Source organism: Oncorhynchus mykiss, chromosome 11 (genome assembly GCF_013265735.2).
Source record: "Oncorhynchus mykiss isolate Arlee chromosome 11, USDA_OmykA_1.1, whole genome shotgun sequence".
Classification (NCBI taxonomy): Eukaryota; Metazoa; Chordata; class Actinopteri; order Salmoniformes; family Salmonidae; genus Oncorhynchus; species Oncorhynchus mykiss.
In genome coordinates, this window is record NC_048575.1 from 66729023 (window position 1) to 66755004 (window position 25982).

General features: G+C 42.8%; 1 protein-coding gene across 1 annotated transcript in view; it reads right to left on the bottom strand.

Annotated features, from left to right (window-relative positions):
• Nucleotides 1-207: 207 nt before the first annotated feature.
• Nucleotides 208-25982, bottom strand: part of LOC110536266 (substance-P receptor) — a 36535-nt gene continuing 10760 nt past the window's right edge. The window contains exons 2-5 of the mRNA XM_021621960.2: nucleotides 22528-22722; nucleotides 6613-6763; nucleotides 3414-3610; nucleotides 208-619 (exon numbers count right to left, since the gene is read on the bottom strand). Coding sequence (XP_021477635.2) covers nucleotides 241-619; nucleotides 3414-3610; nucleotides 6613-6763; nucleotides 22528-22722 — 922 coding nt within the window. The 3' untranslated portion in view covers nucleotides 208-240. The remainder of the gene's footprint in view (nucleotides 620-3413; nucleotides 3611-6612; nucleotides 6764-22527; nucleotides 22723-25982) is intronic.

Sequence of the window (25982 nt, forward strand, 5' to 3'; positions counted from 1 at the left end):
TAGTTTAAACCAAGGACCACTGGATAAGCGCACTGCCCTCTGAAGGGGAACCAACCAAGCCTCAGCCACAGGTGGTAGACTTGATGCCCAACATTCAAAAAAAGGACATTATGTAAATGGTCAAAGACAAACATGGATGGAATATATGTGCACACGCATGCATGCACACACATACACAAACACAGCCCCCATGGGCAGGTATAGTGAGATTTAGCGGTGCCTGATTCTCCTCTCCCCTCTCTACTCAGGCAGGTTGTTGCTAGAGTAGAAGCTGGAGGTCTCCGACACATTCTTGGAGACACTGCGGGACGAGGAGCCGTTAGAGGTCAGGTCCAGAGAGGAGCACCTGGGTGCCGCTACTGCACACAACCCCCCTCCCCCTCCGCTAACCCCCTGCGCCTCGGACCCACACCCGGCCACAGATACGGCCCCAAACCTGGGAGGCTCCAGGTCGTCGGCCACATGCAGCACGGAGGACACGTTGGTCTCCATGCGGCTGGCCTTGTACATGCTGGCCTGGGTCTGCAGGTAACGTGTGGACTTGAGCTCCAGACCCTCGTAGGAGCCGGTGGGGACACAGGGACAGCAGCTGAAGGCCTGCTTGAAGCCAGCTCGGAACCTAGGGAAGGACAGAGAGACATACAGACAGACAAACGTTTAGATAACAGAGGACAGAGAGACATACAGACAGACAAACGGTTAGATAACAGAGGACAGACAGACAAACGGTTAGATAACAGAGGACAGACAGACAAACGGTTAGATAACAGAGGACAGACAGACAAACGGTTAGATAACAGAGGACAGACAGACAAACGGTTAGATAACAGAGGACAGAAGACAAACGGTTAGATAACAGAGGACAGACAGACAAACGGTTAGATAACAGAGGACAGACAGACAAACGGTTAGATAACAGAGGACAGACAGACAGACAGACAGACAGACAGACAGACAGACAGACAGACAGACAGACAGACAGACGAGATGTTCAAAAAAGGGGAAAGTAAAATGGCTGAAGACAGACGAAGAGGCAAGAATTTGTTGGAAAATGAGTGGAGAGGCAGATGTGGTTATGAATGTTAAAACTTCAAATGGATATTGCTGTGGAGAGAAGAGCACTATATTCATGACTTAGACCCTAACAGTTCTCTAGCAGTGCAACTAACTCTCACATTTTAATTTTGTCTTGTAACGACACTCAGTCATAACCGAGTATGAAATAGGCATCTTTCAGAGACATATTTCAAAGACTTTTCAGACTTTTTTCGGACACCAGCTTGTTATTCTGAAAACCAATTGAAAGTTGGCTCTTCATAAAACTTTACCACCGCAGTGAATTATTCTGTGGTCGTAACCAAGTCGGAAGTGGGAATTTACCACCATAAAGTTAGATAGAGGACAATGTCCATGCCAAAACCATTTTGGCATGGACATTGCCTTTGAGGGCTTACAGAATTTTAAAGTAGTTAACTGGGTGGGCCTTCATTTGGGTGAAGGAAGGATCACATGATTCCCTCTGGGTCATCAGCCAATTAATTATACTCGTGAGCAAACATTCCATAACTGTTGTTGGTAGGACATCGGCAACTTGGCCTTTAAACCTGTTCAAACAACACACTCTAGCTGGCGGTATGCACCCTTTCAGTTTGTTTTCCAACTCATATAGGTAGTACAAAAATGTAATTGACTACTTCAAAAGGAAGATGGCCTCAATGGTGCTGCATGTGCGCTCACAGATACCATAATGGGACATGTATAAAGTTGATATTGCTATCCTTCTATATGTTTACAGCATACCACTGTGAAAAATCTATTGAACTGCCCTCTAACAGTCACGCCCTGATATGTTTCACCTGTCCTTGTGCTGGTCTCCACCCCCCTCCAGGTGTCACCCATCTTCCCAATTATCCCCTGGGTACTTATTCCTGTCTGTGCCAGTTCAATTAGTTTGTTCATACCTACCAGCGTTTTTCCGTTGCGCCTGTCTGTGCTTTAGTGCCTGTTTTCTAGTTTCCCGGTTTTGACCATTCCTGCCTGCCCTGAGCCTGCCTGTCATCCTGTACCTTTGCCCCACTACTCTGGATTACTGACCTCTGCCTGTCCTGACCCTGAGCCCACCTGCTGTTCCGGTGCCTTATACCCAATCTGGATTATATACCCCTGCCAGCCTTGACCTGTTTGCATGCCCCTGTTTAAAGAATAAACTTTAATTTCTTCAACACTGTCTGCACCTGGGTCATACCTTAAAACATGATATTAACTGGTCATTACTAGTGAGAAACCTCTCTATCCTCCTTGAGCTCTGACGTCTCCCAAATGGTGACCTCTGACGTCACCTACTAAGGAAATTACCTTGATTTCAACATTTTCAGCATTTAACTATGAAACAGTATTTTTAAAAAGCTATTTATTGATATAGTTTTTGAAGACCATCATTTCTTTACGAGCCTGATAGCTGTACTTTTAGTTTATGGTTGACACAGCTTGTTGGCTATTAGCTAATCGGATGTTTCTCAGCAAGTGCACGTGAATGCATCCAATTGGTATTTACAACTTCACAACTGGTAAATTCCTACCTCCCGATTGGAGCTGAAGGATGATATACAAGTTTCCTGCTAGTAATTACCAGTTGGAGGGCCATTCAATTGTATTTTTTCCAGTCATATGTGATAAACATATAGAATGATAGAGATCATCTTTATATATGTTCCATTATGGTGTCTATGAGCGCACGGGCAGCGCCATTGAGGCCATCTCCATTTTGAAGTAGTCCATTTTCTTCTACTTCTATTAATTGGCAAACTAAAAAGGTACATACTGAGTGTATTGTTTGAACATGTATAAAGCCATGGTTGGTGATTTCCTGCTACCTACAATTATGGAATGTTTGCTCACAAGTAGAATTTATTGGCGGATCCCTCCTGATGAACCGGATGGAATCATCCCACCCAGCTGACTACTTTAAAATGGTGAAGCACTCAATGACAGTGTCCATACCATCTAACTCTATGGTGGTAGATTCACACTTCCCACTTGGTTACAAATGCATTATTAGACATCTGTCTTCCCAAAACAATTTTTAAATCATTAAAAAACTAACATAGAGGTTTTACTATTATGTTTTACTATTATTATGCCATACCCAGGATGTCAACAAGTCATATGAGAGCAAGTGGTTGTTTTTCATGCAGGAATTCAAATAAGTATTTTTCATTTTGCCTTCACCACAGTGGTAAAAGTTATGAATAATACGTGCTGAACAGTCCATAACTTATAAATAATGCAATGAATAATCTATGTACATAATAAAAACAGGTGTTAAAGAGAATGATAAACAATTGTGTGTGTATGTGTGTGTGTGTTCGTGTGTAGTGTGTGTGCTTGTGTGTAGTGTAGTGTAGTGTACCTACCTGTCGTTGAGACAGCAGTAGATGATAGGGTTGTACATGGTGGAGCTCATGGCCAGCCACATGACAGCCAGGTACACCTGTTGGATGTAGAGCGTCTCAAACAGGAGGGGGAAGAACAGGTGGAGCAGGAAGTACACGTGGTAGGGCAGCCAGCAGAGAGAAAACGTACACACCACCACGATCATCATCTTCACCACCTAACACAGACAGACACAGATACCACAAAGGGTTGGGCTCAATTAATCCATTCCACAGATATTCTATTTAATTAGTTCTAAATGTAATTATGTGTTGAATTCAGTCATTCAGAAAGGGGACAAGACAGCAGAAAGAAAGTGAAAGACGATGTATGTTAGAGCAATAAGAAACCATCAGACATGTAGCTATCCGTTGGGGAATGATGAGAGGAGTAGAGAGAGCTTGAAGCTCAGGGTGTCATTGTGTTTATTTCATGAGTCATGGAGGAAGAAGTAAACATTGACCAACTTTCAACTCCTCCCTCTGTTTCTCTGACTTGACCTGAAGTTGATGCAGCAGAGTTGTTTGGGATGCGTTCCAAATGGAACCATGTTCCCTTTATAGTGCTAGGTATTCCTGGAAGCAAATAATTTACAAACATGACATGAGAATGTGTACATTTCTGAGGAAATGTCTAATTTAAAGTGTCTTTCAGTTTATTGATTGCCCTTCATAATTCTTCTTAAGGCTAGGCGTCCTGCTAGGCGTCCTGTCGACAACATCCGGTGAAATTGGAGGGAGCGCAATTCAAATAAATAACCGTAATATTAAGCATTTATGAACATACAAGTATCTTATATTGTTTAAAAGCTTAAATTATTGTTAATCTAACTGCATTGTCCGATTTACAATAGGCTTTACAGCGAAAGCATACCATGCGATTGTTTGAGAACCGCGCCTAACATCAACATATTTTTCAACCAGCACAGGCTTCATAAAATCACAAATAGCAATTAAATAAACCACTTACTTTTGAAAATCTTCCTCTGTTTGCAATTCCAAGGGTCCCAGCTACAACATGAATGGTCTTTTTTTTTGTTAGATAAAATCATCCTTCTTTATATCCCAGAAAGTCTGTATAGTTGGCGCCATCAATTTCAGTAATCCACTCGTTCAAAATGCAGACAAAGGAGTCCAAATAGTTACCGCTAAACTTTGTTCAAACAAGTCAAACTATATTTCTATGTAATCCTCAGGTATCCTGAAATGTAAATAAACTACAATATTTCATACAGAAAGAAGTATGTTCAATAGAAAAGTAAAATCGTCACACAGCGACAGACTGATTTTCCACTGGGACCAGGCTCGTTTTGGAAGAAACAAGCCAGAAACCTTAAACAAAGACTTTTGACATCTAGTGGAAACCTTAGGAATTGCAATCTGGGAGCTAGAATTGTATAGGACATATAGCTTTCCATTATAAGAGCCTGGGACCTCAAAAAAAAAAATGCGGTACACATACTAGACTTAGAAGTCAAAGTAGAAGTCAAAGTTAAAGTAGAGATAAACATAGAGGCATAGAGCTAGCCCCAGAAACCCAAGATACTGATACTACAAAATTCCCTAGGGTCTCATTGATGTACAGTTGCTGGCAGAGCATGTAAACCATAGGATGCATGTGTTCTATGATGTAAACCCATGCAAGGTTAATCAAATCAAATCTTATTGGTCACATACACATGGTTAGCAGATGTTATTGCAAGTGTAGTGAAATGCTTGTGCTTCTAGTTCCGACAGTGCAGCAATATCTAACTGCAGCCAACGTGAGTAGAACATTTAAACATGTTAACCTCGCAAGGCTGCCGGCCCAGAAGGCATCCCAAGCCGCGTACTCAGAGCATGCGCAGACCAGCTGGCTGGTGTGTTTACAGACATATTCAATCAATCACTATCCCAGTCTATTGTTCGCACATGCTTCAAGAGGTTCACCACTGTTCCTGTTCCCAAGAAAGCTAAGGTAACTGGCTGTGATGGCTGTTTAACAGTCTGATGGCCTTGAGATAGAAGCTGTTTTTCAGTCTCTCGGTCCCAGCTTTGATGTACCTGTACTCACCTCACCTTCTGGATGTTAACGGGGTGAACAGGCAGTGGCTCGGGTGGTTGTTGTCCTTGATGATCTTTTTGTCCTTCATATGACATCGGGGGCTGTAGGTGGCCTGGAGGGCAGGTAGTTTGCCCCCGGTGATGCATTGTGCAGACCGCACCACCCTCTGGGGAGATTGCAGTTGTGGGCATCTGTAAACGTTTGTGGGGGTTTTAGGTGACAAGCCAAATTTCTTCAGCTTCCTGAGGTTGAAGAGGCGCTGTTGCGCCTTCTTCACCTCACTGTCTGCGTGGATGGACCATTTCAGTTTGTCCGTGATGTGCACACCAAGGAAATTAAAACTTTCCACCTTCTCCACTGCCGTCCCGTCGATGTGGATAGGGGGGATGCTCCCTCTGCTGTTTCCTGAAGTCCACGATTGTCTCCTCTGTTTTGTTGACGTTGAGTGAGGGGTTATTTTCCCGACACCCCACTCAGAGTGCCCTCTCCTCCTCTCTGTAGGCTGGCTCAACGTTGTTTGTAATCAAGCCCACTACTGTTGTGTCATCTGCAAACTTGATGATTGTGTTGGAGGCGTGCATGGCCACGCAGTCATGGGTGAACAGGGAGTACAGGGGGGGGGGGGGGGGGCTGAGCACGCACCCATGTGTGGCCCCAGTGTTGCGGATCAGCGAAGTGGAGATGTTGTTTCCTACCTCCATCACCTGGGAATGGCCCGTCAGGAAGTCCCGGACCAAATTGCACAGGGCGGGGTTGAGACCCAGACCCTCAAGCATAATGATGAGCTTAGAGGATACAATGGTGTTGAATTCTGAGCTATAGTCAATGTTCAGCATTCTTACATAGTTATTCCTTTTGTCCAGATGGGATTGAGCAGTGTGCAGTGTGATGGCGATTGCATCGTCTGTGGACCTATTCGGGTGGTAAGCAAATTGAAGTAGGTCTAGGGTGACAGGTAAGGTGGAGGTGATATGATACTTTACTAGTATCTCAAAGCACTGTACTGAATGATGTCACAGCCTGCCTCTTACCAAGCCCCGCAGTACATCTTTACCCTACAAAACTCATAATTGGAACCTTGCATTTGGCTATGAGCAAGTACACCCAGGCTTATAGTATCTTTATACTGTACTGTACCTTGCGTTTGGCAGTGAGCTGCTCCTTGTAGCGGTCAGAGGAGTCTCCAGGTATGTTACTGGCCCAGAGGGTGAGGCCCACCACCAGGTAGGCACAGCCCATCACCAGCAGAGGCAGGAAGTAGATCAGCACAGTCACACATACGTAGTACCTACAGGACAGGAAGGGAAAGACAATATCAGCATGCAGTGCTGTCACAATTTACCAACAGGACAGGGGAAGAAGATCTGCACAGTCACACACACATAGTGCATACAGGACAGGACAGGGGAGACCGGAGGAGAGCAAGGCAGACACAGAGGAAAGCCGTGAATGATGACGTACAGTCTAAAGCAGAGATCAGGCAGGTGTGTGGGTTCCGATGGGATACAGATGGGGTAACTGTATCTTTATGTAAGGTGTAACAATAATACAATATAAATAAGGGCTTCCTTTAGGAAGCAAATACATCAAATGCAAATATTCTGTGCTCATTTTTAGATATTTAAATGGGAAAGAAACAAACCCCAGCCCATTATGCATCATACCAGCTATATTTCTATATTTTTGAAAGTTATAAATATTGAAGACTTGATTGCTGACATGCAAAACATTTTGGGACTATATCAACAATGGACTAATGAAAGAAATACTTAAAGATTTTTGATGGTTGGAATTGTCCTATAAAATGTTAAATATGAGCGTGTGTGTGTGTGTGCTTGTTCATGTGGAGAGGGGACACCCCTCATCTCCAGTGAACTTCCATTTAATTCGCTGCACACAGCATGGCTGAGACTCACAGGCCATTTCCTTGGTAATTAACTACAATTATGATAATCAGATAGAACGCCCAGGAGGACAGGGACACATCAGCCTTCAGGCCCTCATACAGTACCTGCCTACTGAGCCAAATGCAGATCAAACATGGCCCACACAGCACACAAGGCATACGAAATGAGCTCAAAGAGAGAGAAGCTGTAATTCAACCAATTGACTGAGGCGGAACTTTTTTCATGCACCTTTTTCCTCAAATGTTTTTATTTTCCAAAAACCTTTGTTGTACCTTTTTGTTCTCCTGGGATGCATGCAGTGTTTTCGTTTTTAAGGGATTGTGGAAAGCATCTGTTTGTGTTTGCTGAGTAAGCCAATATTAGAGGCATTCACAGCCTATTTGGAGTGGTTACAACAGTGACATGTTTGGAAATTGCATGAGAGAGTACAGGCAGTACATTGGTAATGGCTGGGCTCCTGTAAAGACTTCCACTGACTTTGTTGTCTGGGATGTGTGAAATTGGTTGTCACAGTTTACCACTTTCTGTTTGTAAATAACACACTAGGAGGGAGCAACTAATTACATTAGAAGGAGAACAGGTAGGCAGCACTTGTATTTCATTTATATTTCTCAGATAAAGACCTGTTTCATTTGTGACCAAATGAGAAAAAGAAGACAATAACAAACAACATTGTCATATTTTCATCCCTCCCTCCCTCCCTCCCTCCCTCCCTCTCTCTCTCTCTCTCTCAACATGAAAGAATGTGCCAGTGTTCCAAATCTCAACCTATTCCCCATATAGTGCACTACTTTTGGTAAATTATCAAATGTAGTGCACTACATAGGGAATACGATACCACGTGGGACACATTCGGACGGCCATGTAAATATGGACACGTAAATATAATGTGTATATCAGGCCAGGTTTTCTATTCTCACCCTGTCAGCATCCCGGAGTCGCCTCTTCACTATCGAAGCTGAGACTGGTGTTTTGCGGGTACTATTTAATGAAGCTGCCAGTTGAGGAATTGTGAGGCATCTGTTTCTCAAACTAGACACTAATGTACTTGCCCTCTTGCTCAGTTGTGCACCGGGGCCTCCCACTCCGCTTTCTATTCTGGTTAGAGCCAGTTTGCGCTGTTCTGTGAAGGGAGTAGTACGCAGCATCGTATGATATCTTCAGTTTCTTGGCAATTTCTCTCATGGAATAGCCTCCATTTCTCAGAACAAGAATAGACTGACAAGTTTCAGAAGAAAGTTCTTTGTTTCTGGCCATTTTGAGCCTGTAATCGAACCCACAAATGTTGAGGCTCCAGATACTCAACTAGTCTAAAGAAGGCCAGTTTTATTGCTTCTTTAATCAGATCAACAGTTTTCAGCTGTGTTTAAAATGATAAACTTGTATTAGCTAACACAATGTGCCATTGGAACACAGAAGTGATGGTTGCTGATAATGGGCCTCTGTATGCCTATGTAGATATTCCATTAAAAATCTGTTGTTTCTAGCTACAATAGCCATTTACAACATTAACAATGTCTACACTGTATGTATGATCAATTTGATGTTATTTTAATGGACAAAATATGTGCTTTTCTTTCAAAAACAAGGACATTTCTAAGTGACCCCAAACTTTTGAATGGTAGTGTATATTCTGGTTAGAAACTAGTGTCTGTCTGAAGAACTGTCCGTACTTCCAGATGAGACTTGTGTGGATATTTGAGGCAATTTACAAAAATCATTGTGGCGTTGAGTATACACTCCCAGAATATGCAATGAGCCGGGCAGCTGCCTGCCTCCTGCTTGCCCTCTCCTCTCCTCTTCTCTCCTCCCACCTGCCCTGTGCCTCCTGCTCTCTGATCTGGCAGAAAACAAAAGAGAGTGTCTGGGAGCCTTCAAGTGTCTAGAAAAACATCCCTCCTCTGATGGATGGGGACTTGGAGGAATCAGAGGCTGTACTCTGTCACCAAACTGTCACACGACTGATATAAATAAAAACCCTGTCAGAGGAAGTCAAACTGGGGCAGAATAATACCCAGTGCATTAAAGCCCAATAGCCCATCCAGTAATATTCACCATGCACTTACTGCTCATGACTTTTCTGGCTTCACTTCCTGCCTGACTATCCAGCTGAGCCCTAGCCTGGATCTCAGTGTCTGTTGACTTCCTGCCTGAGTGTCCAGCCAAGCCCTAGCCTGGGTCTCAGTGTGTATTGACTTCTTGCCTGAGTGTCCAGCCAAGCCCTAGCCTGGATCTCAGTGTCTGTTGACTTCCTGCCTGAGTGTCCAGCCAAGCCCTAGCCTGGATCTCAGTGTCTGTTGACTTCCTGCCTGAGTGTCCAGCCAAGCCCTAGCCTGGGTCTCAGTGTCTATTGACTTCTTGCCTGAGTGTCCAGCCAAGCCCTAGCCTGGATCTCAGTGTCTATTGACTTCCTGCCTGAGTGTCCAGCCAAGCCCTAGCCTGGGTCTCAGTGTCTATTGACTTCTTGCCTGAGTGTCCAGCCAAGCCCTAGCCTGAATCTCAGTGTCTGTTGACTTCCTGCCTGAGCGTCCAGCCTAGCCCTAGCCTGCATCTCAGTGTCTGGGTTCTGTTGTCTGGGCTGCTGTTGTAATTCCTTTGACTATTCTGGGAAAAGAGAATGCGACCTGGGTGTCTGCAAAGGGAGATGAACGTAGTGGCTGAGGTAACATGACACCCTGCACAACACTGCTGGCTTACTCATCACAGACAAGCTTTTAAGGTACTCAATTTAGGGGAAGGGGGGGGGGGGGCAGAGAGTACAGGGTGTGCTTGAATGGGATGGTCTGTGTGTGCGTCAATTTGTGTGTCTCTTTTTCTCTCTCTATTACTCCCTGTCCGTAGCTTTCTATTTCCCTCTCTCTCTCTTTCACTGTGTGTGTGTGTGTGTGAGAATGTGTGTCTAAAACTCTCTCTCTTTATGTGTGAATTTACGTAGGTCTGCACGCAGCTGTTTGTGTTGGCTGTAATTGTCTGTGTGTGTGATCATACTTTCAGGAACTGAAACTGCGGTTAGTTTGTTACAACGCTAATTATACCCTCCCCTGTTGCCTTGCTCCCTAATCCCTGCTGGCTGAACGGGGGCCTCAACGATGGTGGCAGAGAGGCAGGAACAGCACACACAAACACACACACACACACACACACAGACTGGGACTGGAAGATCTGACCAGGGGTCAGCCATAATTAGATGTGATTTACAGCAGTAGGCAGGCTGGCTGAATTACAACCACACCAAGGCTCTGATCACTTAGCCAGATGTGTCAGTGATTACAGTTTCATTAAAAAAGTAATGAGTGCCGCAGCAATTCTGACATGAACATTGTCATCGTCCTATTCATTACAAATGATTGCAATGTGGGCGGGTGGGAGCCTGGACAGCCAGGCTGAATGACAATGGCATTTGGAGACAAAGAAAGCAGCTCCTAAAACACTGGGGTGTTGATGTGCTGAGAGCGGAGGGACTGCTGTGATCAGAGCAGAGCTGGCCGATCTGTGTTTATCAGCCTGCTGGATGGCGGGAGGTAATGACTGCAAACAAACAAATACATTAAAGGGCCACAGGTATGGGGAGCACTTTCCAGCTGTGAGAGTAAATGGACCTTACACGTACTAGAATCATTCCTCGTTTTCATAACTCCAGACTTAAACAGCTCCAGGAGGTTCTCTCTCCTCTCTCTCAGTCTCTGTCTCTTTCGCTCTCTCTCTGTTTCTCTCTCTGTCTCTCTCCTTCTCTGTCACTGTCTCTCGCTGTGTCTCTCTCTCTGTGTGTGTGTGTCTCTCTGTCTCTTTCTCGCTCTCGCTCTCTTTCTCGCCGCCTCTCTCCTCTGTCACTGTCTCTCGCTGTATCTGTCTCTCTCTCTCTCTCACTCCCTCACTCGCTGTCTCTCTCTTTCTCGCTGTCTCTCTCTCTCTCTGTCTGTCTTAATTCAATTCAAGGGCTTTATTGGCATGGGAAACATATGTTAACAAGAAAAAATACATTTCAAATGTCAAATCATGTATATATACAGTGCTGTAAAGATGTGCAAATAGTGAAAGTACAAAAGGGAAAATAAATCAACATAAATATGTGTTGTATTTACAATGGTGTTTGTTCTTCACTGGTTGCCCTTTTCTTGTGGCAACAGGTCACAAATATGGCTGCTGTGATGGCACACTGTGGTATTTCACCCAGCAGATATGGGAGTTTATCAAAATGTGGATTTTTTTCAAATTCTTTGTGGATCTGTGTAATCTGAGGGAAATATGTGTCTCTAATATTGTCATACATTTGGCAGGAGGTTAGGAAGTACAGCTCAGTTCCCACCTCATTTTGTGGGCAGTGTGCACATAGCATGTCTTCTCTTGAGAGCCAGGTCTGCCTACGGCAGCCTTTCTCAATAGCAAGGCTATGCACACTGAGTATGTACATAGTCAAAGCTTTCCTTAAATTTGGGTCAGTCACGGTGGTCAGGTATTCTGCCACTGTGTACTCTCAGTTTAGGGCCAAGAAGCATGCTAGTTTGCTCAGTTTTTTTGTTGATTCTTTCCAATGTGTCAAGTAATTACCTTTTTGTTTTTGTCATGATTTGGTTGGGTCTAATTGTGTTGCTTGTCCTGGGGCTCTGTGGGGTCTGTTTGTGTTTGTGAACAGAGACCCAGGACCTGCTTGCTTAGGGGACTTCTCTGTAGGTGATGGGTTTGTTAAGGTTAGGGAATCGCTTCCTTTTAGGTGGTTGTAGAATTTAACGGCTCTTTTCTGGATTTTGATAATTAGCTGGTATCGGCCTAATTCTGCTCTGCATGCATTATTTGGTGTTTTACGTTACACTGTACATGGAGGATGTTTTCGCAGAATTCTGCATGCAGTCTCATTTTGATGTTTGTGCCATTTTGTGAATTCTTGTTTGGTGAGCAAACCCCAGACCTCACAACCATAAAGGGCAATGGGTTCTATAACTGACTCAAGTATTTTTTGCCAGATCCTAATTGGTATGCCAAACTTTGTGTTCCTTTTGATGGCATTGAAGGCCCTTCTTGTCTCTCAGATCGTCACAGCTCTGTGGAAGTTACCTGTGGCGCTGATGTTTAGGCCGAGGTATGTATAGTTTTTTGTCTGCTCTAGGGCAACGGTGTCTAGATGGAATTTGTATTTGTGGTCCTGGCGACTGGACCTTTTTTGGAACACCATTATTTTGGTCTTACTGAGATTTACTGTCAGGGCCCAGGTCTGACAGATTCTATGCAGAAGATCTAGGTGCTGATGTTGGCCCTCCTTGGTTGGGGACAGAAGCACCAGATCATCAGAAAACAGTAGACATTTGGCTTCAGATTCAAGTAGGGTGAGGCCGGGTTCTGCAGACTGCTCTAGTGCCCTCGCCAACTCGTTGATATATATGCTGAAGAGGCTGGGGCTTAAACTGCATCCCTTTCTCACCCCCCGGCCCCATGGAAAGAAACTTGAAGAGAAGACTTTGCCTTCGTTCTGGTTTGTTTGTTTGTCAATAAGGGTATGCAGGGTGAATACGTGGTCTGCCGTACGGTAATTTGGTAAAAAGCCAATTTGACATTTGCCCAGTACATTGTTTTCACTGAGGAAATGTATCAGTCTGCTGTTAATGATAATGCAGAGGATTTTCCCAAGGTTGCTGTTGACGTATATCCCACAGTAGCTATTGGGGTCAAATTTATCTCCACTTTTGTGGATTGGGGTGATCAGTCCTTGGTTCCAAATTTTGGGGAATATGCCAGAGCTGAGGATGATGTTACGGAGTTTAAGTATAGCCAATTGGAATTTGTGGTCTGCATATTTTATCATTTCATTTAAGATACCATCATCCCCACAGGCTTTTTTCGGTTGGAGGGTTTGTATTTTGTCCTGTCGTTCATTCAATGTAATTGGAGAATCCAGTGGGTTCTGGTAGTCTTTAATAGTTGATTCTAAGATTTGTATTTGATCATGTATATGTTTTTGCCATTTGTTTCTTGTTAAATAGCCAAAAAGATTGGAGCAGTGGTTTATCCATACATCTCCATTTTGGAAAGATAACTCTTTGTGTTGTTTGTTTCGAGTTCTTCCCAGAAGTGGTTTGATTCTATGGATTCTTAAAATTAGATTGAGCTGATTTATGACGTGTAGTTCCTTATTTTTCGATAGTGTATTTCTGAATTGTTTTAGCGATTCACCATAGTGAAGGCGTGGGCTCACACCATAGTGAAGGTGTAGGCTCACACCATAGTGAAGGTGTGGGCTCACACCATAGTGAAGGCATAGGCTCACACCATAGTGAAGGCGTAGGCTCACACCATAGTGAAGGCGTGGGCTCACACCATAGTGAAGGCGTGGGCTCACACCATAGTGAAGGCATAGGCTCAGGTTACCTGGGTCTCTATGTTTTTGGTTGGTGTAACGATTGTATTTGGGATGAGGTGAGGACCAAACCAAACTGATTGACATCAGGAAATTCAGCAGTCTGACCAGGCTGATCCGAGTCATTGCCTGGGTTTGGAGAGCCGCAACGAGATGGAAAGAAATGTTGACCAAGAATTCAGCCTCAGACAACTGTGTGGTGTGCAGAAAGGCCAGGTCCAGAAAGTGCCAACAGATCATGAGTGACCTTCCATCCGAGCGGATAACACCAGTCAGACCATTTGAGTACACAATAGTGGACTTATTTGGACCGTATGAAGTCAAGGATGAGGTGAAAAAGAAAACCAAGCACAAGGTGTGGGGTATTGTCTTCTGCTGCATGGTATCCAGAGCTATACACACAGATGTTGTCAGTGACCAGTCGACTGAAGGCTTCCTACTGGCTTACCAAAGATTCACGGCACTGAGAGGGCATATAAAAAAATTGTGGTCAGATCCTGGAAAGAATTTTATTGGTGCCAGACCTGCCCTCAAATAACTCTACCTCTTCTTGGATCAACTAAGTAAATCTGAGCTTGAAAATGAAGCTTCCAAGCATGGGACAGGATGGAGCTGGAAAATGCTGGAAAATGCACCCAGCAGACTCCCCTCACAGGAATGGAGCTGCAGAAGCAGCTGTTCGTACTGTGAAGTGGGCTATGCACAACCTGGGAGGAGAAGGGCTCTTCACATGAAGTGAGTTTCAAACATTTCTCTACACAGCTGCTAACCTTGCCAATGAGAGGCCCATAGATGCAAGAACTCAACGCCGGGAGGACTGCATAGAATACATAGAATACAGATTTTGAAAGCTACCCATACAAAATATTGAGAGCCTTCCAAACAGAAGTTGACCGGTTCTGGAGGAAGTGGAGTCAGTTAGCTGGGCCCAATCTATTCGTGAGGAGTAAATGGCACATGACACATAGGAATGTGGCTGTTGGAGATGTTGTCTGGCTGGCTGACCAAAATGCCTGGAGGGGTCACTACAAACTAGCCAGAGTCAGTGTCAACTTTGACAAGAAGGGCATCGTCAGAGATGTGCATGTCAGAACTTTTCCCAGCTACCCAGTCCCAACTGTGAAGCCTGCTCAAGAGAAGTCAAAGAAACTCTCAACTAAAATACCTGCTACAGTTCTTCATAGGGATGTCAGACGCATCATTGTTTTACTTCCTGTTGAAGAAGGAAAAAACCTGATAGCTGAAATCGAACTTGCCCCAACACCGAGGTCCGTGTGACCTCCTTGGGTTCAAGAACCAGGAGGTCAAGTGGGAGGTGTTGCGTCAAAAAACAGAACACTCAAAACATGAGCACAATGGCAGCTCTTCCTTTAAAGAACTCCAGGCCTCAAGATGGCAGATAACCCAAAAACACAGGTGGAACTAAAAAAAATTGAGCCAGGATTTCTGGAGGGACTACTTTTACATGCGCACCTGGCAGATAAGCATGGGTATAAAATGTTTGGGCTTAGCTTTGCTTGGGTCCTCAACATACAAACAGCTCATTGTTCAACCCTAAAGACGCAACTGGTATGTAATGTTTGGATTTATTTATTATGTTGCATCCAGTGCTTAGCACAATTTACATGTTTAACTCTGGTAGGAGTGTTGACTTATTTTTTGTGGATATTTTCTGACTGCAGAAGTAATTGCTTGAAGTGCTAGATTAAATTGTTTAAATGTTTACTTTATTCAAAGCCATGCTGTGTTGCTGTGTCATGCATTGTGTGTAAAATAATGCATGTTTATTCTCTGTTTAAGGTTATTAAACTATTCCCTATTCCTCTGTCATTCAACTACTCTATTCAACAAATCAACTGTTTCAACATATTCAACAAATGGCATCAAAACCATAAAACACTAAAAAAGAATTGAGTTGTGCCTTCGCATCCTTCACGTGTTGAGCAAGCTGTTTTCAAGTTTGGGCAAAGCTGAAATAATTGTAACACCTAGACAACTTGACAGTTGGCGCAATTTTTTTAGTTCCACCCGTGTTTTTGGGTTATCTGCCCTCTTGAGGCCTGGAGTTCTTTAAAGGAAGAGCTGCCGTTGTGCTCATGTTTTGAGTGTTCTGTTTTTTGATGCAACAACGACAAAGTGAAAACATTGTGGAAATTTATAAAAAATTAAAAACAGAAATACATTATTTACACAAGTATTCAGACCATTTGCTATTGAGCTCAGGTGCATCATGTTTCTGGCCAAACTGAGTAACTGGGGGAGAAGGGCTTTGGTCAGGGAGGTGTCCAAGAACCCGATGGTCATTCTGACAGAGCTCCATAGTTACTCTGGAGATGGGAAAACCTTCCAGAAGGACAACCATCTCTGCAGCATTCTACCAATCAGGCCTTTATTGTAGAGTGGCCAGATGGAAGCCCCTCCTCAGTAAAAGGCACACGACAGCCCCCAGGCACCGAAAGGACTCTCAGACCATGAGAAACATGATTCTGGTCTGATGAAACCAAGATTGAACTCTTCAGCCTGAATGCCAAGCGTCACGTCTGGAGGAAACCTAGCACCATCGCTACAGTGAAGCAGGTGGCAGCATCATACTCTGGGGGATGTTCTTCAATGGCAGGGACTGTGAGACTAGTCAGGATTGAGGGAGAAAATGAACGGAGAAGAACATAGAGATCATTGATGAAAACCAGCTCCAGCGCTCTCAGGACCTCAGACTGGGGCAAAGGTTCACCTTCCAATAAGACAATGACCCAAAGCACACAAACAAGATAATGCAGGAGTGGCTTCGGGACAAGTCTCTGAATGCCCTTGAGTGGCCCAGCCAGTGCCCAGCTTCAACAAAGTCTTTGAGTAAAGGGTCTGAATATTTTTCTAAAAGTGTTTTCAGTTTTTTTATACATTTTCAAAAATGTCTAAAAACCTGTTTTTAATTGGTGGTTATGGGGTATTGTGTGTAGATTGAATTTTTTAAATTTTTATAATTTTAGAGTTAGGCTGTAACATAACAAAATGTGGGAAAAGTCAAGGGGTCTGAGTACTTTCCAAATGCACTGTATATAGTAAGGCAATAATGTCACCTACAGTATACATTTTTGCTGTGGGGAATAGAATAGGAAGGCCGTTAACAGCACTGCTCCCCAATTCTTTTTCTGGTCCCCTTCACCTGATGTACATCAAACCAAAGGCTGTGAAGATGTGTGAGAGAGAGAGAGCCGTGAAAATGAATGGCAGCTTCAGCTGAAGGTGTAAATCCTCCTATCGCCTCACAATGTAGTTGCTGTGAGAGAAAGACAGAGAGAGAAGAGAGACACACGCAGGAGAGAGAGATCAAGAGGGAGAGAGAGAGAGAGAGACAGACAGAGAAAGAGAGAGAGACAGAAATTTGGGGTCCGCTCACCAACAAAGAATTCACAAAATGTGACAAACACCAAATTGAGAGTCTGCATGCAGAATTCTGCAAACATATCCTACGTAAAATACAACGTAAAACACCAAATAATGCATGCAGAGCAGAATTAGGCCGATACCTGCTAATTATCACAATCCAGAAATCTGATAAGTCTCCCAGTCCCTGAAGAACATCCCCACAGCATGATGCTGCCACCACCATGCTTCACTGTAGGGATGTTGCCAGGTTTCCTCCAGACGTGACGCTTGGCATTCAGGCTGAAGAGTTCAATCTTGGTTTCATCAGACCAGAGAATCTTGTTTCTCATGGTCTGAGAATCCTTTCAGTGCCTGTTGGCAAACTCCATGCTGGCTGTCATGTGCCTTTTACTGAGGAAGGGCTTCCATCTGGCCACTCTACAATAAAGGCCTGATTGGTAGAGTGCTGCACAGATGGTTTTCCTTCTGGAAGGTTCTCCCATCTCCACAGAGTAACTCTGGAGCTCGGTCAGAGTGACCATCGGGTTCTTGGACACCTCCCTGACTAAGACCCTACTCCCCCAATTGCTCAGTTTGGCCGGAAACACAATGCACCTAGCAAATGGTCTGAATACTTATGTAAATAAGGTATTACTGTTTTTTATTTTTAATACATTTGCAAAAAATAAATAACGTTTTCACTTTGTCATTATTAGATTGATAATGAAAAAAAATATTTAATCATTTTTAGAATAAGGCTGTAACATGTGGAAAAAGTCAAAGGGTCTGAATACTTTCCAATTGCACTGTACAATTTCAAGTTCTTGAAATTTTCAAGAATGACTGACCTTCATGTCTTAAAGTAATGATAGACTGTCGTTTCTCTTTGCTTTTTTTGAGCTGTTCTTGCCATAGCCATATTTGGTAAAAGACCAAATCTGTATTATCTTCTGTATGCCTCCCCGACCTTGATACAACTCAACTGAATGGCTCAAACGCATTAAAAAGAAAAGAAATTCCACAAATGAACTTTAACAAGGCTCACCTGTTAATTGAAATGCATTCCATGTGACTACCTCATGAAGCTGGTTGAGAGAATGCCAAGAGTGTGAAAAGCTGTCATCAAGGCAAAGGGTGGCTACTTTGAAGAATCTCAAGAAGAATCTTGTATAAAAACTTTTCTGGTTTATACATGATTCCATGTGTGTCATTTCATAGTTTTGATGTCTTCACTATCATTCTACAATGTAGGAAATAGTAAATATAAAGAAAAACACTTGAATGAGTAGGTGTGTCCAAACTTTTGACTGGTACTGTATATTATTGCCTTGCTGTATAAAGGCACTTGACTTTGTCTTGCCCATTCACCCTCTGAATGGCACACATACACAATTCATTTCTCGATTGTCTAAAGGCTTAAAAATCCTTCTTTACACTGACTGAAGTGGATTTAACAAGTGACATCAATGAGGGATCATAGCTTTCACCTGGTCTGTCTATGTAATGGAAAGAGGTGTTCTTTATATTTTGTACACTCAAGTGTATATACAGTATATACTTAGGAGAGCAGGTCTAACTCGCACAACTCCAACTCAGCCATTAAGGTGCTGCACCCCGTCCTTTCACAACTCTCCCGACCAGATCATAGATTAATGTAACTCTTTCACATCATCCGTCTTCTCTGTTTCCTAGCTGGTTGAGTCGTGAATGCCCTTGACAATGTTTAAGAAAGGCAGACAATGCTGGGAGATGGTGTTAATGAATGAGAGAGGCTCAGATCCAATGATCCAGCAATACAATTCATGTAAACCTCCAAAGCCCCCTATAATAAAAGGAAAAACTTGTTCAATAACATCTAAACTGCTACAGATCTCTACAATACAAATAATAATCTATACAATAACATCTAAAATGACATAAAGCCCCTATGGGCCCTGGTCAAAAGTACTATAAAGGGAATAGGGGGCAATTTGGGATGCACTCAGTCCCCCCAAGGTCATTTGTTGCTTCTGGTGGTTGGCGCTAAGAGGAGAATATGGAATAACCTTGAGTTGTGAGACAATGGAATTTTCTTTCATATTTAACCAAAGTTCCTCTTGAGTGGAGACACAATTAGAAGAAACTTGGAATCAATAGTGAAGGTAAATAAGGGATTTTCTCTGTTAGGCAAAAGAACGATAAACAGTAGAATGTCTTCGTCTGTGTTTTATCTACTCTGCTGAAGACATGCATCGGTCAACCCAGGGGGTCAACCCAGGGGGTCAACCCAGGGGGTGCCTTAAGTCTCCGCTGCTCTGGAATAACATTGATCATTTCCATTACATTTAAAACATAGTTAGACTTTGCTGCTTTAGGGTTGTTATGAATTGTATGAATAATGACTATACAATGTATACATTTAACTAGAACTAGAACTGGTTGAATTCTACCCTGTTTTATTGTATCTGATTGATGATGTTAGTTCATAAGAAAGAGGTTATGTAGCATGGACAAGGGGTATTGGAAATGATAACCATTGTGGAAGAAGGAATGTATGTGTGTGTTTAAAGTAAGAGAATCCTTAACCTATGTTTGAACCTACCCGGCTATAACTCTGTGGATATAAAATAAGACAGCGAGAGCCCCTCCAGGTTTTCCGTATCTGGGAGGGGCTGGAACTGTCAGCTAAGTGGTAATAAACTGTGGTGAGACCTCAGGAGATAATCCAGATATAGTGTGTAATGTATGTGCTTTAGTGGGTTGGAATGTACTTTTGTCTCCTTGTCGGAGAGGAGGAGGGACATTTAAAAGGCTATCACGTTATATGTGATATATAAACTAATGTACATGGTTTTTTAAGGAGAGCTCTCGGGAATAAACACTATTAATTGATTTGGAGACTGATCTTTGTCTATTTTATGCAAATAAGAATCTTACAAATTCTTAGAAACGGACAAAGTGTTTTGCTTTGTTATAATTGAATTGGTTAATGAACATATAGGAATTAAATTCCTCTAAAAAGGGTACATTAGCTTTAATAAATATTGAGAGAATAGTAAACTGTAGGGGAGAGTGGGGTAAACTGAGCCAAAAGCGTAAGTTGACCCAACCTTGTTTCTAGGAAACCATACACAAAAAGTAACAATTTGACAACATTTGGGAAGAGGTCATCATTTTATGGAGTATGTGATGGAAGAAACCACATGGAAAAAGTGGCAAGCAAAAAAGGAATTTCACCAAGTCAAATGAATTTGTGTTAGAGGTTTCATGATGCTAGTGTCTGAACCAAAGTTGATAATTTTAAGATTGTTCTATACATCAGCTGGGGGTCTCTATAAGCTACAATATGAGGTCCTAAACCTAGCATGAAAGTGCATCCTTGTATCTGTGTTGGTTAATAGAGTTACAAATGTTTGCCTTGGGGTAATTTGAGCCAATTGCCATGGGGTAAATTGAGCAAATTGGAGTGTTTTCTTCCAAGGCAATATTACCATCCACCAGGTTGGCATTGTTTATTAATCAGAAACAGATAAAGTTATTCCTCTTCGTGACTGAGATGAGGTTTTCACAACTAAAGTTTTGCTTCACTACATTTTATTGAATTAGGCAAGTCAGTTAAGAACAAATTCTTATTTACAACGACGGCCTAGGAACAGTGGGTTAACTGCCTTGTTCAGGGGCAGAATGACAGATTTTTACATTGTCAGCCCGGGGATTCAATCCAGAAACCTTTCGGTTACTGGCCCAACGCTCTAACCACTAGGCTACCTGCCGCTCTAACCACTAGGGTACCTGCCGCTCTAACCACTAGGCTACCTGCCGCTCTAACCACTAGGCTACCTGCCACTCTAACCACTAGGCTACCTGCCGCTCTAACCACTAGGCTACCTGCCGCTCTAACCACTAGGCTACCTGCCACTCTAACCACTAGGCTACCTACGCGCTCCACTGTTTTGATTGGTGTAATGTTAGCTAGAACCCACAAGTGTCTATCCAGATAATGAAAAGGCTCCTGTGAAAGAGAATTCTTGGAACTTATAGTTACACGCCATTTACGGCGTGCATGATCATGAGCAAAGTAATTGTAGCCTATCATTTCACTTCCCCTGTGAGAACCATGAGCACGGGCTGACTTGGCTTTGCTGTACCTCTTTTGAATATGGTGTGGTCAAAAAGATGAATATGCTAATAACATTACCTAACTAGATACGGTTAGCCTTCTAGCTAGCTACACTGACAGCTGTCAGTGCCCTATTACTTGAGGTTTATCACCTCCATGTGGAAATTCCCAAATCGTGCATATGTATAAGTAGCCATTGTTATTCTTTGGAGGTGGAACCTAAACATGCATTTCCTCTATTGGACAGGAAATTATGTTGAAATAGAGGCAAATTCCTCTAGAGGTGTCCTTTAAGCCTGTGTTAAAAGATGCTTAAAATTATTAAAAGACAAAAAAAAAAAACATTGTGATTTTGTGGAATTGTGTTTGGGAAAGAAATATTAACATGGTTTTAATAAGGTAGTGGTAATATTTCATTCAGTATAGAAATGTATAAGAAACTAGAGAGATTACATTTAAGACATACAATATGCCACACTCCCATTCCATGAATTAAACTTTTACCTACCAGCACCATCACCCAGTCACAGGACCACGTCACCCACTTACCCCAAGGGGGTTCAAGTTATCGTGTCCCGCAGCTCAACTTACCCCATAGACCACTTTTTTCAGACAAGCTATGTTTTCAAAACCGTAATGTTTACATTAATTCTGATTATTTCCAGGGATACACAACTTCCTGAATATATATCTTCGTTAGAAAGAATACTATATTTCCCTTTTTGGAGTGAACGCTGAATGTAGAAAATGGCTCAACTCCCTACTCTCCCCTTTCTTTTCACATAAAGAAACAAAGTACCTTTGTTCCATGCTGCATTTATTCACTAATACACACACACTCTGTCACGTTCATCGTAATGATGAGACCAAGGCGCAGCGTGATAAGAAAATATTATTCTATAATAAACGAACACCACTTAAACAAACAACTACACGTGACGCTGTGCTGACATGCAAATACACAGACAATAACCCACAAAACCAAAATGGAAAATGGCAACCTAAATGGGATCCCCAATCAGAGACAACGATAAACAGCTGCCTCTGATTGAGAACCAATTCAGGCCACCATAGACCTACATTTACCTAGACAAACCAAAACCCCATAGATGTACAAAAAACCCTAGACATGACAAAAAACACACATACCACCCTCATCACACCCTGACCTAACCAAAATAATAAAGAAAACAAAGATAACTAAGGTCAGGGCGTGACACACACACACACACACACACACACACACTCAGTCTGACTCTCTCTCTCGCTCTCTGACTTTCTCTCTCTTTCTCTCTTTCTCTCTCTCAAACACACTTATAAAGGAAACTCACAGAATTTTGTAGTCACAGCCGGTGTATTCGGGCCACTCGATGTAACAGATGATTCGTCCAGGGAGCTCCTCGGTCACTGAGTAGTAGTATTGAGGGAAGGCCAGAAGCAGAGCCAGCACCCAGATCACCCCCACGATCACCTTGGTCTCTGTGGATGACATCCGTTGCTGCAGGGGATGGATGATGGCAGTGTACCTAGGAGGAGAGGAGAGGAGAGGCAGCAGGGGCAAACACATGTTCAGTCCTGGGGGAAGATACAATGGGAAGATCTACAAGCACACACACACACACACACACACAAATGATCACACAGACACACACACACACACACAACTACGTTTTACTATACTTCTGAGTACTTTGAGGGGACAAACAATTATTTCCCATTCAAACATTTTATTTTCCCCAACCCTAAACTTAACCCTAAAACTAACCCTAACTCTTACTCTTACCCTTATTCTTACCCTTACCCTAATCCTAAAATAGCAATTTTTTAAAATGAAGACCGGTAAAATGTCCTCCTTTCTGTGTCCTCACACACATACACGCATGCACGCACGCACGCACGCACACACAAGCACACACACACATCTACACACACACTGAAGGTATTGATAAAACATTTTCTATTATTTTCCTCTGAGCTTCAGGGTCTCCAACAATGCAATGTGGATGTTACAATTTCAGTTTGACTCATAGACTACGTCTGCCTTTGACAGAGTAAAAACGTATCGTCATCCTGTGAATACATGTTTCTGATAAGAGAAAGTCATACTGTAAATTGGTCTCCTTTGAATCGTACCAACATAATAATTAATCCAGACATTATCAGACCTTTGAAATGAAAAGAGGCCCTATGGAAGTCAAAGTATTTATTTTCACCACCACTTTAGTATCATTCTCTCTTAGATTGATAATCATGCAGCACCTAATTTCAGTCGGAGCACATACTGTACTGAGTGCATGAATATTTTAGTTTATGTCCCTAATGGCACCCTGTTCTCTATATCCCTCTAACTCACCTCTGGACCTGGAAGCCACTGCTTTTTTTATTGTTCCCCTCTAATCAAGGACTGATTTAGACCTGGGACACCAGGTGGGTGCAATTCATTATCAGGTAGAACAGAAAACCAGCAGGCTTCGGACCTCATTGGGAAAGAGTTGAATACCCCTGCCTTATATCATGTACTACCTTTGAGTCCCTGGTCAAAAGTAGTGCACTATATGGAATAAAGTGCCATTTGGGATGCAAACCCCCAAGTCCCATTCCATCAATAGGCTACTGACGTGACAGTATCTCACACTTCGACAGCAGCATATCAAGCGGCACTTGAGAGGAAATGCAAATTCTTCCCCCCGGAGTCGATATCTGCGCTGAAATCTAATTAGCACAATAATTGAATCGCTGACTTTAAGCTAGAGACTTCCGGGTTTTTGCATGGGCTGCGCATCTCAATCCACTGACTGCGCCGGTGTTGGCCGTTCGGCTCTGCAGTGGAAAATGACAGACTTACAACGTGTTTGTGAGACCAGGACACAGGTCTTCTCATGGAAACGTCCGTAAAGTCAGAACGTTTTGAGCTAGTAAATATTTGTAAAGCTGAGACTCTCACTAATACAAACGTGTCATCCATTTTGGTCCATCGGCGTACTAACTCTGTACAGGTCTTTTTTGCAGGTGCAGCAAAATGCTTGTGTTTAATACCTGTCATGCCTGCTCCCACTCCCCCTCTCTGGCACTCGAGGGTGTCAGGCTGCCCTTCATTACGCACACCTGTCACAATCATTACCCGCCGCTGCACAATATTGGACTCACCTGGACTCCATTACTTTGTTAATTACCCCTCTTTATCTGTCTGCTCCTCACGTTATTCCCTGTGTCAGCATTGGTGTGGTTATTTTTCCCTCGTCCAGACGCTGTTCCTGTCCTGTTTCATGTCCGTTGTTCATTACATTTTCTCCTTGTACCTGCTTCCTGCCTCCAGCATTGATCCTCACAATACCTAGCAATAATACAATAAACAATACGCACATAATCCATAAAATAAAAAAATATCAGAAGGAGCAATGTCAGAGACTGGTTTTGCAATGTCTTTTTTTGCCATGTATGAATGTGTTATTCAATGTGTTCCTATGGGCTAATAGCAGTAAGACCAAATTCAATGTTTCATCAGATAATAAAAACCATTTTTTTGCTGATACCTACAGGGATCCTAAAATTTGAAATCAAATAGCTAGATGGTATATGGTATGACCATCTCAACAAAAACTCATCTGTTAGCTTAGTAGATATCGCTATCTAGAGGCTTAGACACTAGGGATTATACTGTGAGATCTAATCAACATCGTAATCCAAATAATAGCCCCATTTAATCTGCTAATTGGATTTCTGCCAATAACCAAATTGGGGGAGAGATGATACTTGATTTCAAAACACTCCCAGTAGTCGACACAACTATTTGTCCCATTTTGACTCTCTGCTATGCTCAGCTCGTTCCACTACCACATGGCTAGGAAACTTGTATCTTGTTCCAATTGAGACTTGCAATGCTGCTTCTCCATGGTATGAGTTTAGTTTAGAGGTGTCTCTGACAACACTACTTGAAGAGCCTATATACAGTAGATGCTATAGAGTAATGGCTTTTGAGGCTTGTGTGGGTTAGATTGTAAATTGTAAATGAGAACTTGTTCTCAACTTGCCTACCTGGTGAAATAAAAAATAAAGAAAAGATACTGGTGACTGATGTCAGTTTGTTTACTTTTCACCAATGGCATACAAATGCATAGATTTACATAATGTATGTCCACATGAACAAACAACAAACACATAACCACTGTCTTTATTTTTTATTTTCATACCCTTACTACACCATGGAATCATTGTTTAGCAAATCCTTTTCTTATTTTCAAAGGGGAAATTCAATCTGTATTCTGTAGCTACTACTTGCCCCCGAGTGTCTGCAGCCTCGCTCTTTGTCTCAATTTCTTTCACACCTGTTTCGCACCTCACTTTCTTTCTCTGTGTTCTACCTGCCTTTGTTGTGAATGTCTTTAGGCAATAGCAGGCAACACTGGAAGATGGTATGAATGAATTAGAGAGGCACAAATCCAATGATCCGGCAATAACATCTAAACCACCAAAGCCCCCTATAATACAAGGAAAAATACAATCAAGCAAAAGGAAGATTTTGCCGTCAGGGTGCTCTCATCTCATAGAGAGCTCGCCATGGAATAGGGTCCTTCTGCAGAGGGGCCAACACCCTTGCATAATATCCACATCAACAGATGGGAGGAGATGTGTCCCGGTGGCAGACCTGGGTTCCAATACTTATATAAAATAGTAAATATGAAACATGGCTTTGGGACAAGATACCCCCCATGGCTATTCAATTCAATGGATTCTCCATTCACCAAGCGGATAGGACATTGGATTCAGGGAAATCGAGAAGGGGAGG